Below are 17,181 nucleotides of genomic sequence, written 5' to 3'. Positions count from 1 at the left end.
CCCTGCAATGGCAGACAGATTCTTAACCACTGGACCACCAGTGAAGTCCCTCTGTGTCTCCTCTTGCAAGCATTATCTTAGTATAATGATTTGTGATGACATGGAAATAAGTAAGGACAGGGACTAGGAGAATCTATGACTCTGCTGCTGCTGCTGCTAAGTTGCTTCAGTCATGTCCGACTCTGTGCGACCCCACAGACGGCAGCCCACCAGGCTCCCCTGTCCCTGGGATTCTCCAGGCAAGAATACTGGAGTGGGTTGCCATTTCCTTCTCCAATGACTCTGGCATAAAGCAAAGGATTGTTCCATCCAAATTCTGTAATACAAGCATTGTATTATGCTCTAATGACCTCTGGAAATCACATATAAGGTTGACATTGATAATACTTTTCCAAGAAGAATGCTGGGGAGAATTCTTAATATGTCAGAGGTTTAAATTGCAATAATCCACAAAATACAGTTGTCACTTAATGTCATTCAGTATGAACACTGAAAGGAGCATTTAAAGGTTATAGTATGACTGATCAGAGAAGCAAAGTGATGTGCCCACATTCACAGTGCCACTTGCAGGGATGATTATTTTTTAAGTACCTACTTTCATTTTAGCTAAGATATTTCTATTAGTTATGGAGACAATCCACATGCAGGAAGTGAATCCAATACTATGCTGGAGACAATGTGTATCAGCAGGTGAGAGCCTATTTATTTTAAGCATCTCTTCCCAACCTGTATTCAGTGATGTCAACTTGGCAGCTTGAAATTGGTAATGGTGGAAATATTTATATTATGGAAATTGGCAAATATCAGAAATCCTCCTTCTTTCCTCCCCTTTCCAGAGCTTGCTTTTTTTTTTTTTTTTTAGGCTGTGCCAGGTGTGGCACGTGGGATCTTACCCCCATCAGGGATCTAACCCACGACCCCTGCAGTGGAAGCTCAGAGTCCTAACCACTGGACGACAGGGGAATTCCTCCAGAGTCTGTTGTTAAACACCTACCAGCACACCACATAGTAAAATGGACCCTGATCTTTAGAAAACAAATAAAACAAGTGCCAAAACCAATCACACCTTTGCTTTCACTTCAACAGGTTCTCTCCCACCCTGTCCTCTGATCAGGGGTCCTCTAGATCTGGAACTTGCTACAGAGAAGAGAAATATTCATTTCATTTAATAAATATTCAGTGAACACATGTAACCTGTAGTAAGCTGGGTAAAGGACTACAAGACCAGGAAAGACTGTTGCTGCTGTCATGAGAAGACAGTCCACCAGACATGTGGGACTTGAGGGCACTTGCTAAAGACATGGAAAGAAAACTGAGGCTTGATGGACAACTGTTCAAGGGATCAGAAATATCCATTAGATCTATGCAAAAGATATGCTGCCCTTAGAAAAAGAAATTGAGGCCTTTAAAAAAATTCTTGCCAAGGAGTCCAATTTGATTCTGAAATCTGATCCATCCACAGCTTCAATATGATTCCCTATGTTATCAGTTGCTAAAAATTTAGACACACTGAGGTACCGAAGCTATCCCTCAGTCAGCTGCCGTATACCTACCTTCTTGAGTTTCTTTATCGTCACCTGTAGGTCTCCCACTTCTGTTTCATATTGACGCCTGAGGTCACTGAGGGCTTCCTCAGCTTTGCGTTTTTCCTAGGGGAAAAAAACACAATGAAACCAACTTATTGATTTAAATAGGCTCTTTAAAATACCATAGGTGAGAAACACTTTGTGTCAAACCGAGACAGTTGGACTATAAAGAAAGCTGAGCACTGAAGAATTGATGCTTTTGAACTTGTGGTGTTGGAGAAGACTCTTGAGAGTCCCTTGGACTGCAAGGAGATCTAACCAGTCCATTCTAAAGGAAATCAGTCCTGAATGTTCATTGGAAGGACTGATGTTGAAGCTGAAACTCCAACACTTTGGCCAGCTGATGCAAAGAGCTGACTCATTGGAAAAGACCCTGATGCTGGGAAAGACTGAAGGAAGGAGAAAGGGGACGACAGAGGATGAGATGGTTGGATGGCATCACTGACTCAATGGACATGGGTTTGGGTGGACTCTGGGAGTTGGTGATAGACAGGGAGGCCTGGTGTGCTATAGTCCACGGGGTTGCAAAGAGTCAGACATGACTGAGCAACTGAACTGAAGGCTGATCCCAAATCTTCTACACAGAGATGGTGAGAAAGCATAAGGGAAGTAACCAAACTTTAGATGCCCAGCACTTCCAGAATGGAAACCTACAAGAGCAAAGGAACTGCGGAATCCCACAACCTATATACACACATTACCTGGGGTGACACCTCTAAGGCCACTACTTGATTGGGATAGAGGGCTATAGTACATCGATTAACTAGCTGATTAAACACTGCTATGTTTAATGAAAAGCTCTGGCTCAGCCAAGGGCCCCATCACTTGCCTGAGTCCCATCATGTTATCAGGACTCAGGAAGACCTGGTGGGTTCACTGTTTTTTCGAGAGCTTACACCTTATCTGGGCTTCCCTGGTGGCTCAGATGGTAAAGAATCCACCTGCAATGCAGGAGACCCGGGTTTGATCCCTGGGTTGGGAAGATCCTCTGGAGGAGGGCATGGCTACCCACTCCAGTATTCTTGCCTGGAGAATCCCATGGACAGAGGAGCCTGGTGGGCTACAGTCTATGGGGTCACAAAGAGCTGGATACGGCTGAGTGACTAACACTACTACTATACCTTACCTAAATACAAACCACACCAACTGTAAATTTCCCTGCAAAGTGCTGCTCACAGGCTGGTACTTCTCATATGTGTTGCCCCTGGTGCAGAGAATAACAAAAGGGCACCCTTGCAGGTCAGGGGCTGTAGCTCTCATGAGCCTGCTGCTGCTGCTGCTGCTAAGTCGCTTCAGTCATGTCCGACTCTGTGCAACCCCATAGCCGGCAGTCCACCAGGCTCCTCTGTCCCTGGGACTCTCCAGGCAAGAATATTGGAGTGGGTTGCCATTTCCTGCTCTACTCATGAGCCTAAATATCTCTTAATTTCCTTTTTCTCTTAACATATTATGGAAGTTTATATCCTGTGTTCTGTATTCAAATAAAGTTTTAAGTTTATAACGTAAAATTGAGTGTAGTAAGACCTAAATAAACAGAGAATATATCAAGTTTTCAGATCATTCATTATTATTAAGATGCCAATTCTCCTCCAATTAATCTATGGACGCAATGAAGTCCGGCTGAACCCCAGGAGAGTTTTTTATTTTTTTTTTTTAAGAAATTGACAACCTGAGTCTTGGAGAAGGAAATGGCAACCCGCTCCAATATTCTTACTTGGAGAATTCTATCAACAGAGGAGCCTTGAAGGCTATGGTCCGTGGGGTCGCAAAGAGTTGGACACACTTAGGGACTAAACAACAAACAACAACCTGATTCTATGGAAATTGAGGACCTAAAATAGAAACTTTGAAAAAGAACAAAGTTGAAGAATTAATTTTACTTGATTTAAAGAATTATTAATATGAAGCAACAGTCATCAAGACAACGCAATACCAGCATTGTTGCCATTGTTGTTCAGTCGCCGAGTCGTGTCCAACTCTTTGCGACCCCATGGAACAGAATGGAAAGCCCAGAAATAAACCCAACACAGATAAAGAAAAATGATTTTGGACAAAGTGCAAAGGTAGTTCAACAGAGAACAGATAGTATTTTCAGCAAATGGGCTGGAACAATTAGATATGCACATGCAAAAAAGTACGAACTTTGATTCATACATTGTAAAATGGATCCTAAATGTGAAACCTAAAACAATAAAACTCATAGAAGGAACATGGGAGAAAAATCATTGCAACCTTGGGTTAGGCAAAAATTTCTTAAATATCAAAAGCAGGATACATGAAAGAAAAAACTGACACATTGGACTAAAAAGAAACAAAAAAAGTCTACTCTTTTAGAGACACCTTTAAGAGAATGCAAAGATAAGTAACAGTCTGGGAGGAAATATTTACAGATAAGAATATATAAACAACTCCTAAAACTCAATAATAAGAAAACAACCAGGGACTTTCCTGGTTCCCAGTGGTTAGCACTTCATGCTTCCACTGCAAGGGGCACAGATTTGATCCCTGGTTGGAGATTTAAGAACCCACACATTTTGCCCTGTGGTGTGGTGAAAAAAAAAAAGAAGACAACCAAACGGAGTTTTAAAAATGAACAAAAGATTCTGACAGATGCTTCACTGGAGAAGACACCAAATGGTTCCAATAAGGAGGGGCCGAGAGGGAGGCATGCCACAGGGGCATGGAAATCAGTAAGATGTGAATGCAGCCATTACCTTGACTGTGACGGTGGTTCCTCAGTATACACATAAATCTCATCACATTCTACTCCTTGAATATATACAGTTTATTGCCTGCCCATTAAACCTTCATAAAGCTGTTAAAGCATAATTTTTTAAAAACCCTAACTGACACAATGGGATAAACACTACCTGTGCAAGAGGAGTCAAGGTCAGGAGGAGGTGAACGTGGCTGGAGGACTACAGCAGGGCACTGGGGAGAACGGAAGGCTTTCTCTGAGCTTCGCAAAGTTTAGGAAAGTGGAAAGGAGTCATCAAGGCCAAGAAAACAGCTGGAGTGAAAGCAGAGCAATGAGCCGTGGAGAGCCAGGCGAGACTTGCTTAGTAGAGGTAAGTTACGGAAAGTCTTCAGTCAGCCTAGACATGTTATTCCAGACAGACCAGGAGACTGGGACAAACAGGGGTCATCCCAGGGTCAAAGGTTTTCTGTTGGCAGCGTGTGCTGAGGTTTTCAGAGACTGTGTCTGTGCAGTGACTCACAGGCTTATACCATTTCTGTGGAACACAGCAATGCTGCTGTGGATGCCGCGTATGCACCACCCCTATACCAGAGCCAAGGAAAGCAAGGAAGATGTTATAATGAACAAACCATGAAGTTATAAGGGGCGGTCTGTGGTCAGGTGTGAGAGTGTGTGCTCAGTCATGTCTGACTGTTTGCGACCCTATGGATTGTAGCCCACCAAGCTCCTCTGTCCATAGAATTTTCCAGACAGGAATACTGGAGCAGGTTGCCATTTCCTACTCCAGGGGAGCTTCCCCACCCAGGAATCGAACCAGCGTCCCTTCTGTCGATCCCCACCCAGGGATCGAACCAGCGTCCCTTCTGTCTCCTGCACTGGCAGGAGGATTCTTTACCACTGTGCCACCTGGGAAGCTTGGGTATCTATTACCAACAACCAATCTGGGAAATGCTTAGCTGGATGAGGCAGAGATTTATTGCAGAACAAAACATGTGCTTGATATGGGCGATGAATGAGTGAGTGCAGATTAAATGGCTGGAGAGGGGAAAGGCAGAAAAATTAGGATGTTATTGTTTTTAGACTAGAAAGATAAAGGGCTAACAAAAGAATGGGATAACCATTACATTAACCCTGGACCATAGACTCTGAGCCATCTGCATGATATCCAAACAGTTATTAAACATGTTATTAAGAGATAGGAGAACAAAGAGGCCTGAAGGCATATATGTGGTAAAGCAAAGCAGGGTGAAGAATCTGAAGGGTCATAAGGTACACAGAGCAATGGGAAAGAGGAGAATGGTAACGGCCATGGTGCCCCTACCACTCCTCAGCACTGGGCTAGGCATGCATATAGACCATCAGCCTCCACCCTCCTTAAAGCAGGTTGGTGGCTTATCCTGTCTAAAGTTGGAACAACAAAGGCTCAGAGGTTAGGTGAGTTTTCCAGCGCCAGAGCCAGGAGGCACACCAAGGCCTGCAGCTTAGTTGCTAAGTCCTGTCTGACTCTCATGACTCCTGGACTGTAGCCCGCCAGGTTTCTCTGTCCATGGGATTCTCCAAGCAAGAATACTGGAGCGGGTTGCCATGCATTCCTCCAGGGGATCTTCCCAGCTTAGGAATTGAACCCAGGTCTCCTCTATTGCACGTCTGTCAGAGGCCCATAATACCCAGGCCCTTCTCACTCAATTTTCTCCTTCTCAGAGTTAATGGGGAAAATGAAAAGAAAAAAGAGAACGTTCAACCTAACATTAGCTTCTCAAAGAAATATGTCTCTTTTCTGTTTTCAGTAAATAGTAATCATTCAAATATATTTTATAAGGAAGAAAGACAATTATTTCTCCTATGGAAGTCACTAAAGGTAACACCCAACTTCCAACTATGAGAGTTCCTGTATTGATAAGTAAAAGCATATCCCACCATAACAGAGTGTTTTAACTTCATTGTAATCTAGATTTCTTTACTTTATATTCTTTATTTATTTGACTTCCCCGGGTCTTAGTTGCAGCATGTGGGATCTAGTTCCCTGACTAGGGATCGAACCTGGGCCCTCTGTATTGGAAGCTTGTAGCCTTAGTCACTGGACCCCAGGAAGTCCTTGTAATCTAGATTTAAAGCAGTAGTGGCCATGGGCTGAGAGACAGTGGTATTAAGGGTGAAGCCAACCTCCTCTACGAAGATGGGTTTGGCCTTCTCCTTTAGGCCTCAGCTCTCCTGTCCCCTCTTCAAGGAGGCCCCTGACCTCCAAGTCTGAAGCAGCCTGTCTACCACACATGATGCTTCTTTACTGAGCTTGTTGCCATCTGAAATTAGCCCCTTTATTTGACTGCTTATTGTCTCTCTGTCTCTTTCTCCTTAATCTATCCCCCTCAAAACCACCACTGACAAAGCCCTTGTTGAGAGTGCCTGTGGCAACCTGGACGTGCGGTACCCAGAGAATGCCCTGTGCCCTGTACATAAAAGGTAGTCCAAGGATGCATCGCATAAACAGGCCAGTCCCACAAACTCACGTCTTTCCGTGTCTTCTGTTCTGCAGCCTGAATCCTCTGATCCATTTCCTCTTCCAGCTCACTCAGCTGCATGGCTGCCTTGTCCTGGGCTCTGAAATTCCAGAGGGTACACACCTTTTCATTATACTCTTGGCCTTGTAGCATGAAGAGAAAATTCTGACCTCAGCTATTTCAAGCTATTTTATAGAAGAGGAGAAAGATACCATTTAAAATAATATTCCCCATTCCCCAGACTGGCAATTTGACCAGCTGGGTGTAAAGGGACATTGAAACTAGATATTAAATAAATGGAACAGAATAGATTAAATAGTATTAAACTATACTGTAGCAAAGAACAGAGAAAGATACCAGGTTACTGAGAGGCTCTCAGTAAATTCTGAAAATCTTTTTTGCTGCTGAGCTACAGCACTGGATTAAAAAAAAAAAACCTCCATGGATAGATACAACTCTGAAATTTTATTACATGAAACACACAATGCTATATGTTATAGTTAAATGGGAAAAAAGATCTCAAAAATTATTTCTAGTCAGTTTCCTAAAGTTTTGCAATGTAGATATTGTTGCCCTTTAGAAAAACTCCTGTTTCTTTTATGAATATAATCAATAAATCATATTTTTATGGGGGCAGAGCATACTGAATTGCCAAAAAGTTAGAAACAGGAAATTTCTTTGAGATGATGTTCAGATAGTTTTATTTAATAATTGTCCAGTATGAAGACATCTGTTACTTTACAATAATTGAGGCTTCAGATTAAGCCCTAAAATCTTTTTTTGTTCAATCTCAGCTCGGTATCCAATTATCTAAATTTTCACATGCATGTGTCTTGCCTACTCAATCAGACTGTGACTTGAAAGCAGCCACCATGAGACTTAGAGTCAATTTACTTGCCCCAGTGATATGGTGTTGATGAGAAACAGGATTCAGTAGAAGGCCTTCATCTTCCAGTCTAATGGTTTCCACCACACCATCCTACCTGCTTTTAATTCATTTACTCCCTCTCATACAATTTGCTCATTAGTTTAATTTCTACATAAGGTTCCAAACAAGCATTGATGGGTGGAGGGAAGACCCCAAAGTAAAATTCTGGGTGACTTATCACTGTTTTCTGCTCCCGTTAACTTCCTCCTCACCTTACAGCCTGCTGAGGTTATGTTAACCACGTCTGACTGTCATCTAGTTTTAGTCTGTTTGCAAACACTTGCTATTTCAAATGCAGGCACCATGTATCTCCACAGAAATTTTCAGGTTTTATTGGTCAGCTCTGGGACTATAAGTAGCTAAGCTACACATTTGTTTCTCCCTTAATATGTTCATTTTCCTCAGCCATTCCTTCTAGACATCCAGCGCCAAACATCTGGGCATTCAGGACTGCTCCCAAATGTGTCCTCTCTGCCTTCTTCACTTCTGAACAACTCTTTTTTTCTTTCTTTCATTTTTTTGTTTTGGAGGGTTAAATCAGGGTAGTCTATAATGACACATTGTTTGCCCCAGGAAGACTTAGTTAGTCAGTCAGTTTAGTTGCTCAGTCATGTCTGACTCTTTGCGACACCATGGCAGTAAGACTCAGCTCCCAGTGATGTGTCCAGCATGTTGGGAATGCCCACTTTAACCTTAGTCCAGGGCTCCTACTAGGACAGTGGGAATCCCTTATTCAGATGCAAGAATGGAGTGAAAAGACTGAGGCTCTCCCCCAACCCAAAACACATGAGGACGGATGGTCCTTAGTCAAGAAGGTAAGAGAATGTTTACAGGAATCGCCTAAACACCTCAGTGAGGTTTCTGTCAGCTCAGAGAAGTGGCCTTTAAGAGGCCTTGTGCTTATACCAGAGCCTGACTTTGGATCCCACCCACAGAAGTAGAGGGGAGAGACGCACCAAGAGTTCCATTCCCTCCACAGCGGAGAGCAGCCTGGCTGGGAAGGAGAACAGAGTGGAGAGAACGCCATTCTTTCTTCCCGATGGGTTTATACAGGACTGTCCTTACAGGTCACCTGTGTGAATGTGTGTATATCTATGTGTGTCCCATGTATCTGTGTGGGTCCATGTATATTCAGGGAGTGAGTGTGTTTTCACTGATGTTTGGATTGTAACATATAAATTATATTTATATTGCAAATATAAATTTTTCTTTGGCACTGCATTGCTGTTAAAACTATTAAGAAAGTCTGTGTGAGCCAGCTGTGGCTTTCATAAACTGTCTGATGAGATTCAGGGACTAGAGGTTTTCAGACTTTCAGTTTAAGCTGGTGAGGAGGGCTAGAGAGAGGGAAAAGAGCCCCACTGAGCACTCACCATGTGGTAAGCCCAGTGCCAAGGGCATCACCCATGACTCACCCATGAAGTCTCCACACCCTGAGGATGTGAAAATTTATAGCCTCACTTTGCAGATGCAGAACCTGAGACTCAGGGAGAGTAAGTAACCCACCCAGAGTCATTTTCTGTCAGTGACAAGGTCAGGCTTCAAATGGAGTCTCTGCCTGCCTCTCTCTGGATGAAAAGTTTCCTGTAGGTTTCAAGTGGCTGGATATAAGATAATGAAACTCTCTGAACAGTTCTGTATGAATCACAGCCCTTGAAAGGTTTATACGATAGGATCATGGGGACACGCTGATGGACTGCTGGCTGACCCTACAAAGTACTGCCAGACTCGGCTTCCCTTGTGCTGGCTTAGTTCAGAAGGCTCCAGATTCCTCAGATTTGGGCAGTCCCCCCATATCATAATGTGATAATGTGTTTCATCTTTGTGCCATTCAGTCAGAGAGCCACTTAAAGGACCCCTTCTGCCATGGAGAGAGGAAAGACTTCAGTACCTCTTCACTGCAATGGCCAGGTTTTCCATTTCTGTGCTCTGAAGTTTGATCTCACGGATAAAGTTCTTTATAACATGTTCATATGGTTGAATCAGTCTTGGCTCCACGAGGTTGATGTTTTGATACAAGGTACTAACTTGCTCTTTTCTGTCCAAAAAAAATTAAATTAAAAACTAAATAAAGCCAAGTAATAAAAAAATTCAAATTTTCAGAATATGTTTCAGAAAGAGATATATAAGAACCAAGGAAGAAAGATGTAACAACAGAATAGCCAGAATGGAGGGAAAACAGAAGTCAGAGATGCTAATGCATTATTCTACATATTATTATTATTTTTTAACAGTGAACAGCAACTTCATTTTTTTCTGGCTTTATTGAGATATGATTGACAAATAAAAATTGTATATATTTAGGTTGTACAATATGATTATAAAAGACGTACAATGTATACAAAGTGGTGATTTAATATTAGAAGATGGAGGCCTTCTTCCCAGGGAAGGTCTGATAGGGAAGGATATTTTTTGTCACTGCTGGGTATTTCCTTTCTTTCACAGAAAGGTACAGAGATTTGTAGAAAAAAATCAGGCAACCAACTAATTACTTATAACATGTTCCACCAACCCCTACAAGACATATTTCAGACTTTATGATCATAAAAGTACATATACCGATCATTTTATAGTCAGTTAAAAATTATTTCATTTATTTATATGTGACAATCCTCATACTTGTTATTATTTGTAACAGACAAATATTTCGGGGTCATTTCAAAAGAAAAACTGGCAAGACTGGGCAGCTGACCTGCTAGGGGACAGAGGCCTGAGTCAGTGAGGCTAGTGGTGTCCTTGACCCACGTCTGGGCGCTCACATGCTGAGTGATACTGAGGGAAGACCGTGTGAAGACACGGTTAGACAGCCAGTGACCAGCCAAGGGGAGAGGCTCTCACCTCCAACCCTCCAATACCTTGATCTTAAACTTCCAGGCTTCAGAAGTGTGAGAAAATAAATCTTTCTTGTTGAGGCCACCCAGTCAGATATTTGCTATCAGAAATACCTAGGCAACCATAGCAAACAGTGAAAGTTTCCAAGGTCATATACTGACTGAGGTGGAGTTGGGATTCAAACTAAATTTGATACTGTAGATCACATGGCCAACCATTACATTATATTGCTTCCTAGTGGTGTCAAACACCTGAAACTTGGCAGAAGAAATGGGTTCAAGCTCGCTCCACATAACTATGAAACACTGCAAAGTGTCAGGTACACATTAACCCAAAGCTTAGTTAAGCATGGCCCTGAGGTGTGTCCATGTAGCTATAAACTCTCCCAGGGTTTGCTCTTAAAAATAAACTGCTTGGTGTGTATAGAGGCCAATTAAATCCAAAAGATGTGGATCCAAAAGAATGTGTGTAGATCCAAAAGAATGGCTCATGTGAAGTATTATTAATAAATCTGCAGGAATATGTCAATTTATTTGGTGATACAAGGTACCCATTCCTCCTATCAGAGCTGAGTACAAACACTGCCCACAGTAGTAAGCCTTATATTAAAAGGCAGTAAAAAAAAAAAAAAAAAAGTCTACTTTTGGATTGTCCCGTGTAACTTCAATGGATCACTAACTTCTTTACCTTTTGTCATTTACTGACTACCAGTGGTATACAAAGCATAACAACTTTCTTGTTAATAGGAAACTGCCTGTCAAGGATGGCCATTAAGACGGTGCTCTGTGACAACCTTAGAGGGGTGGGATGGAGAAGGAGGTTCAAGAGGGAGGGGACATATGTATACCTACGGCTGACTCATGTTGATGTATGGCAGAAACCATCACAATATTGTAATTATTCTCCAATTAAAAATAAAATAAAAAAATAGATAGTCACCAAGAGTCCTTACCTCTTGGCTAACTGCACAGCAATAAAATGTTCAGAAGTAGATGTCTCAGAAGATTCCCTGAATTTCTGAAAATTTCTAAAATAAGAAAGAAGCATAATGTATGCACATTCTCTTGTGTCCTTTGCTGGTCCTGGTATTATACAGAATGTCAGGAATAGTTTACAGTGAAGCATACAAATAGGTTAATTGTAGGAAATGTCTGCCATCAGCAGGAAATATGTTACATGGTTAACTGTTGTATCAGGGACTAGCTGGGATCTATCCTGCTTCTTCTTCTTTTTTTTTTTGGTCTTTTTTTAAAAAATTAATTTATTTATTTTAATTGGAGGCTAATTACTTTACAATATTGTAGTGGTTTTTGCCATACATTGATATGAATCCACCATGGGTGTACATGTGTTCCCCATCCTGAACCCCCCCCCCCCCCCCACCTCCCTCCCCATCCCATCCCTCTGAGTCATCCCAGTGCACCAGCCCCGAGCACCTTGTCTCATGCATCGAACCTGGACTGGTGATCTATTTCAGTTCTAATGAGGTGGATGAAACTGGAGTCTATTTTACAGAGTGAAGTAAGTCAGAAAGAAAAACACCAATACAGTATATTAATGCATATATATAGAATTTAGAAAGATGGTAATGATGACCCTGCTTCTTTTTATAGGGGAGAACTGACTCTTCAGAACCCTGGGCAGGTAGGCTGGAGCCATGTGACCAGTTGTGGCCCATGGAATGGGAACAGAAATGATGTGTTTGCCACTTCTGTGCTTGGCTGCTAAAATCCTTTGTAAGATGCTAGCTCGAAGCTAGCTGATATTCATTCTCATTATCTCTTTCTTGTATCTGTTTTGCTCACACTCTCACACCCCTGCTCTCTCTCCTCCCCACCCCTGCCACTACCTGTCTCCTCCTCTGCCTTCTCTCCTCCTTTCCTCACCCTCGCAGCTGAAGTGAAAATCTCTAGCATGGCTAAACACATGATGAAATGTGTTTGGATCACCACACTGAAAGACACTGCCTGACCACATCAATCTTCCCAACATGAGAGAAAGAAGTTAGTATTTTGTAGAGCTTAAGACTTGGAAGTTCTTTGAAAAGGTCAACTTGGACTTAAAAAGTTGGCATTACACTTTCCTATTTTGTTTTTCTAGTCATCATCTTCCAGATTAAATTACTTTCTTCCTTCCTTCCTTGATAGCTTCATATTAACTAGACAATAAAACTTCTATGACGAAGGTAAATCTTTACTGCCACCATCTACTCTCTTTCAAGGGAATAAAAGACTATTTGAAGCATTTATATAGTGAAGCAGACATTTATTAAGCATATGTAGTCCCAGGGGTGATCTCAGCATTTACATGTACTAGTCACTTAACATTCATGACAACTCTATGAAGACATTATCACTTGTATGCTATTCACCACAGAGGAAAGGAGCTAAGTACCATCCTGGTCTCAGAGCCAGGATTCCAATTCACCCCATCTGGCTCCAGAGTCTAGCTCTCAGGAAGAATTATCTCTAGGCCTAGAGTAAGCACTAATGTGCTGTTCAAGGGTCCGAAGGGCATACTTCCAATAAAAAAAAAAAAAAACTGATGTACCAAGATGTTTTGAAAATTATTTTAGAGGAGGATAGGTATTACTACTATAAGGACCATCTATATCACAAAGGGACTCCTTTAAAGAATGAAGGCATGACTAAGACTAAGCTGAGATAACCTTATCAATTCTTATTTACCTAAAGCTATTTGGGAAAGCACTACTGTACTGTACTCCTTCTGCCCGCTTGCTTCATCTAGTCCGTATCTGTGAAACTAGAGAACCACTGGCATTATACCAAGAGACCGGAACGCAGTGCAGTTGGAGATTTTCACACCTGATGCAAAAAGGAAGACAAAAACAAAAAATACTCTACCTGAACAAAAGATGATACCTGGTCCCTCTATGTAAGACCCTGTACAGGCAGCTAAACACCTATGGATTCTTCAGCTCAACAGGCTGGGTGCCATTACTTGGTGCCAAGACAGTCTTTTGTTCTGCTCCCAAGAGAACAGGAGTCACCGGCCTCTCCCAGTGTCCCCACTCCTTGTCAAAGGTTAGACAAGCAGACTGCACGACAGTGTACACATAGCTCTTGTTTTCTCCTGGCCCTGACCCAGGGTGGTACCTCTGGGTGCTAAGAAGGGTGCCCGGTAGTGACAAGGCTCTGAACATTCTGAATTAATTAAATCCAGGGTCTCACATAAGATAACTGGGCTTGGGTTCACAAACACCATGTAGACCTGTTTACAGGTGTACTGGACAAATACTGGGTAAAAATTCAGGGTTGGGTTGTATGTGTTAGTCAGCCAAGACGAAAAACAGTTTTTCCTTCTGTTCAGAGAGAGTTACTCACACTAAAAATTATCTAATTTGTATGTTAAGGAAAGAGATCAGATGAAGTGAGAAAAACACGCCCTGGATTACCAACTGGTTTTAGATGTCTAAAATCTGAGCCTTTTCATCTTCTTGTTTGATAAATTACAAGACTTTGTATGAAAGACAATGCTAGAGGCAAACTGCTGGTGAAAAAGTCACAACTTAAAAATGTAAAATTATCCCTGGGAAATAGACATTGCAAATTGTAAATATTTCCATTAAAGCTGAGAGGGAAATTATCTGAATTTAGGAGAAAAAAATAGGTATCATTAAGATGGGTAAAAAAAATTTAAAGGTCACACACTTCCACAGGATTAACATTTTACTTAGAAGAGCACATATTTGTCTATGTTTATATACTGGCAATGTAGTAAGGCCTCAGACGGTGAAGAATCTGCTTGCAATGCAGGAGACCTGGGTTTGATTCCTGGCTTGGGAAGATCCCCTAGAGAAGGGCACGGCAACCCACTCCAGTATTCTTGCCTGGAGAATCCCATGGACAGAGGAGCCTGGTGGACTACACACAGTCCATGGGGTCACACAGAGTTGGACAAGACTGAGAGACTAACACACAATGTAGTAAGGCCAGTATTTAGAATGCCTGGACCTCTCTAGCCTCAGGACAACCCTGGGAAATAGTCAAGTACAGGCAACACCACTCCAGCCTAAAGAACATGGTGAACCAGTAAGGTTGGTAGGAAAAGCTGGCCCTTAGATTCCACATCTTGCTGTTTTAAGCATTGAAATACAGAGCTAAACTACTTATTTAAACTATAAGTTATATATATTTAAAACTTTAAATGACTTTCTGTAGACAAAAGCAAAGAGTATTCAATGGCAATGTCTACATCATTCTACATTAGGGATGGCCAGAAGACTGATGCTATGACCTTAACATCTGAGCATGGGAAATGAAATACCCACACAATCCAAAGGGCACTATATTAGATCCTGGAAATAAAATACTAAGAAACAGACTGAGTACCTTTCCTTATGGGGCTCACCATGAAGATTAAGTATAAGATGCTCTGACAGCCCAGAGCAGGTGAACGAGATCAAGCCTTGGGGGATGATGACCTGAAACATGATTAGATGCAAATGAGGCAGAAGTGGGGTACGGGTGACCTCTCCCAGGAACCGATAACCATAGGCTGAGGGGTCTGGAAGCAAGGGAAGGGCCAGCAGAAGTTCTTATAAATGGAACAGGCTGGAGAGCTTGGAGTGGGGGAGGGGCCAGCAGCATTATATTGGGAGAGGTATTAACAGGAGCAAGATGACTGTACAGAGCCTGAAAGCATGATAAAGATAAGAAATGCAAGGGGGCAATTATCCTGAGAGGGTGGTAAGACGCTGGAAGGTTTAAAGGAAGAGATGACATGATCAAGTTTACATCTTAATTATTCCCATCTTCACAAAGTTCTGGCTGAAGCAGAGAATTAAGCAAAGGATTGTGAAACAAGTTTACAGATATAAAGGTAAACCTCAGCCTACTGTAATTTTATCCAGCAATGTGGGGCCTCAAGAATTTTCATGAGCTTCTAATAGAACATGTAAAATTATAGACAACTAAAATCTGATTGTATAGACAAACACATCAATGGAACAGAAGAGACAGCCCAGATAGTAGACCCACGTAAGTACAGTCAGCTGAACTTTGACAAAGGAGCAAGGAAAACGCAAAGAAGCAAAGATAGTCTTTCAACAAATCATGCTGGCAAAACTGGACATCCACATGAAAAATCATGAACCTAGACACAGATTTTATAATCTTCATAAAAACTAGCTTAAAGTGGATCACAGATCTGAATGTAAACTGCAAAGTTATCATACTCTTAGAAGAGAAGCCTAGGAGAAAATCAGAATAGGCTTGGACATAGCGATGCCATTTTAGATTAACACCAAAGGCATGAGTCAAGAAGATGTAATCAATGACCTAGCCTTCATTAAAATAAACTGCTCTGCAAAAGACAAAGTCAAGAGAATAAGAGGATAAGTCAAAAGCTGGGAGAATATATTTGTAAAAGAAACATCTGATAAAGGACTGTTATCCAATATATAAAAAGAATTCTTAAAACTCAATAATAAGAAAAACGACCTGATTATAAAATTGGTCAAATACCTTAGTTGATACCTCATCAAAGAAGATATACAGAAGGCTAATGAATATGAAAAAGATACTCCACATCATATGTCATCAGGGAAATACAAATGATAACAATCAACTATAACTATACATATATTACAATGGCCAAAATCCAGATCACTGACAGCACTAAATGTTACCGAGGATGTGGAGCAACAGGAACTCTCATTTGCTGCTACTGGGCATGCAAAATGGTATAGCCATTATGAAGACAATTTGGCAAATTGTGATAAAACTAAATACTCTTTTATCATATAATCCAGCAATCGATTTCCTTGGTTTTTATCCAAAGGAGATGAAAACATATGTCCACACAGGTTTATTCTTACAGCAGATTTATTCATAATTGTAAAAATTTGGAAGTGACCAAGATGTCCCTTAGTAGGTGAATGAATTAATAAACCGTTGTACATCCAGACAATGGAATATTATTCAGCAGCCAGACAACAGAGTATTTTTCAGCATCAAAAATAAATAAGCTATCAAGTCATGAAAAGACATGGAGGAACTTTAAATATATATTACTAAATTATTGTTGTTCAGTTCCTAAGTTGTGTCCAACTCTTTGTGACCCCATGGACTGCAGCATGCCAAGCTTCCCTGTCCTTCACCATCTCCCGGAGCTTGCTCAAACTCATGTCCATTGAGTCAGTGATGCCATCCAACCATCTCACCCTTGGTCGCCCCCTTCTCCTCCTACTCTTAATCTTTCCCAGCATCAGTGTCTTTTCCAATGAGTCAGTTCTTTGCATCAGGTGGTCAAAGTTCAACTACAGACATTGTCAAAAAGGGAGCATTTCGAGGCAGTAAAAGTATCAGTGGTTGTCAGTGGTTGGAGAGCAGGGAGGTAGATGAATAGGTGAAGCACAAAGGATTTTTAAGGCATTGAAGATACTTTGTATAAGACCATAAAGAAGGTTACATATCATCGTACATTTGTCCAAAGACACAGAATGTACAACAGCAAGACTGAACCCTAATCTAAAATAAGGAACTGGGTGATGATGTATAAATATAGGTTCATCAACTATAACAACTGTACCACTCTGGTGGGAGTTGTTGCTAAAGGGGGAGGCTGTGTATGTGTGGGAGCAGTGGAATATACAGGAGATCTCTGTACCTTCCTCTT

At 41.5% G+C, this 17,181-nt stretch overlaps 1 protein-coding gene across 2 annotated transcripts in view; it reads right to left on the bottom strand.

The window, feature by feature from the left end:
• Nucleotides 1-17,181, bottom strand: part of RASEF (RAS and EF-hand domain containing) — a 93,839-nt gene that overhangs the window by 49,846 nt on the left and 26,812 nt on the right. For both annotated transcript variants that reach the window (XM_043870520.1, XM_043870521.1), the window contains exons 2-4: nucleotides 9,602-9,748; nucleotides 6,792-6,882; nucleotides 1,554-1,649 (exon numbers count right to left, since the gene is read on the bottom strand). In XM_043870520.1, the coding sequence (XP_043726455.1) occupies nucleotides 1,554-1,649; nucleotides 6,792-6,882; nucleotides 9,602-9,748 (334 nt within the window). The remainder of the gene's footprint in view (nucleotides 1-1,553; nucleotides 1,650-6,791; nucleotides 6,883-9,601; nucleotides 9,749-17,181) is intronic.

Source organism: Cervus elaphus, chromosome 16 (assembly GCF_910594005.1).
Source record: "Cervus elaphus chromosome 16, mCerEla1.1, whole genome shotgun sequence".
Taxonomy (NCBI): Eukaryota; Metazoa; Chordata; class Mammalia; order Artiodactyla; family Cervidae; genus Cervus; species Cervus elaphus.
The sequence above is the reverse complement of the archived record's forward strand: the minus strand, read 5'-3'. Positions and strand labels throughout refer to the sequence as shown.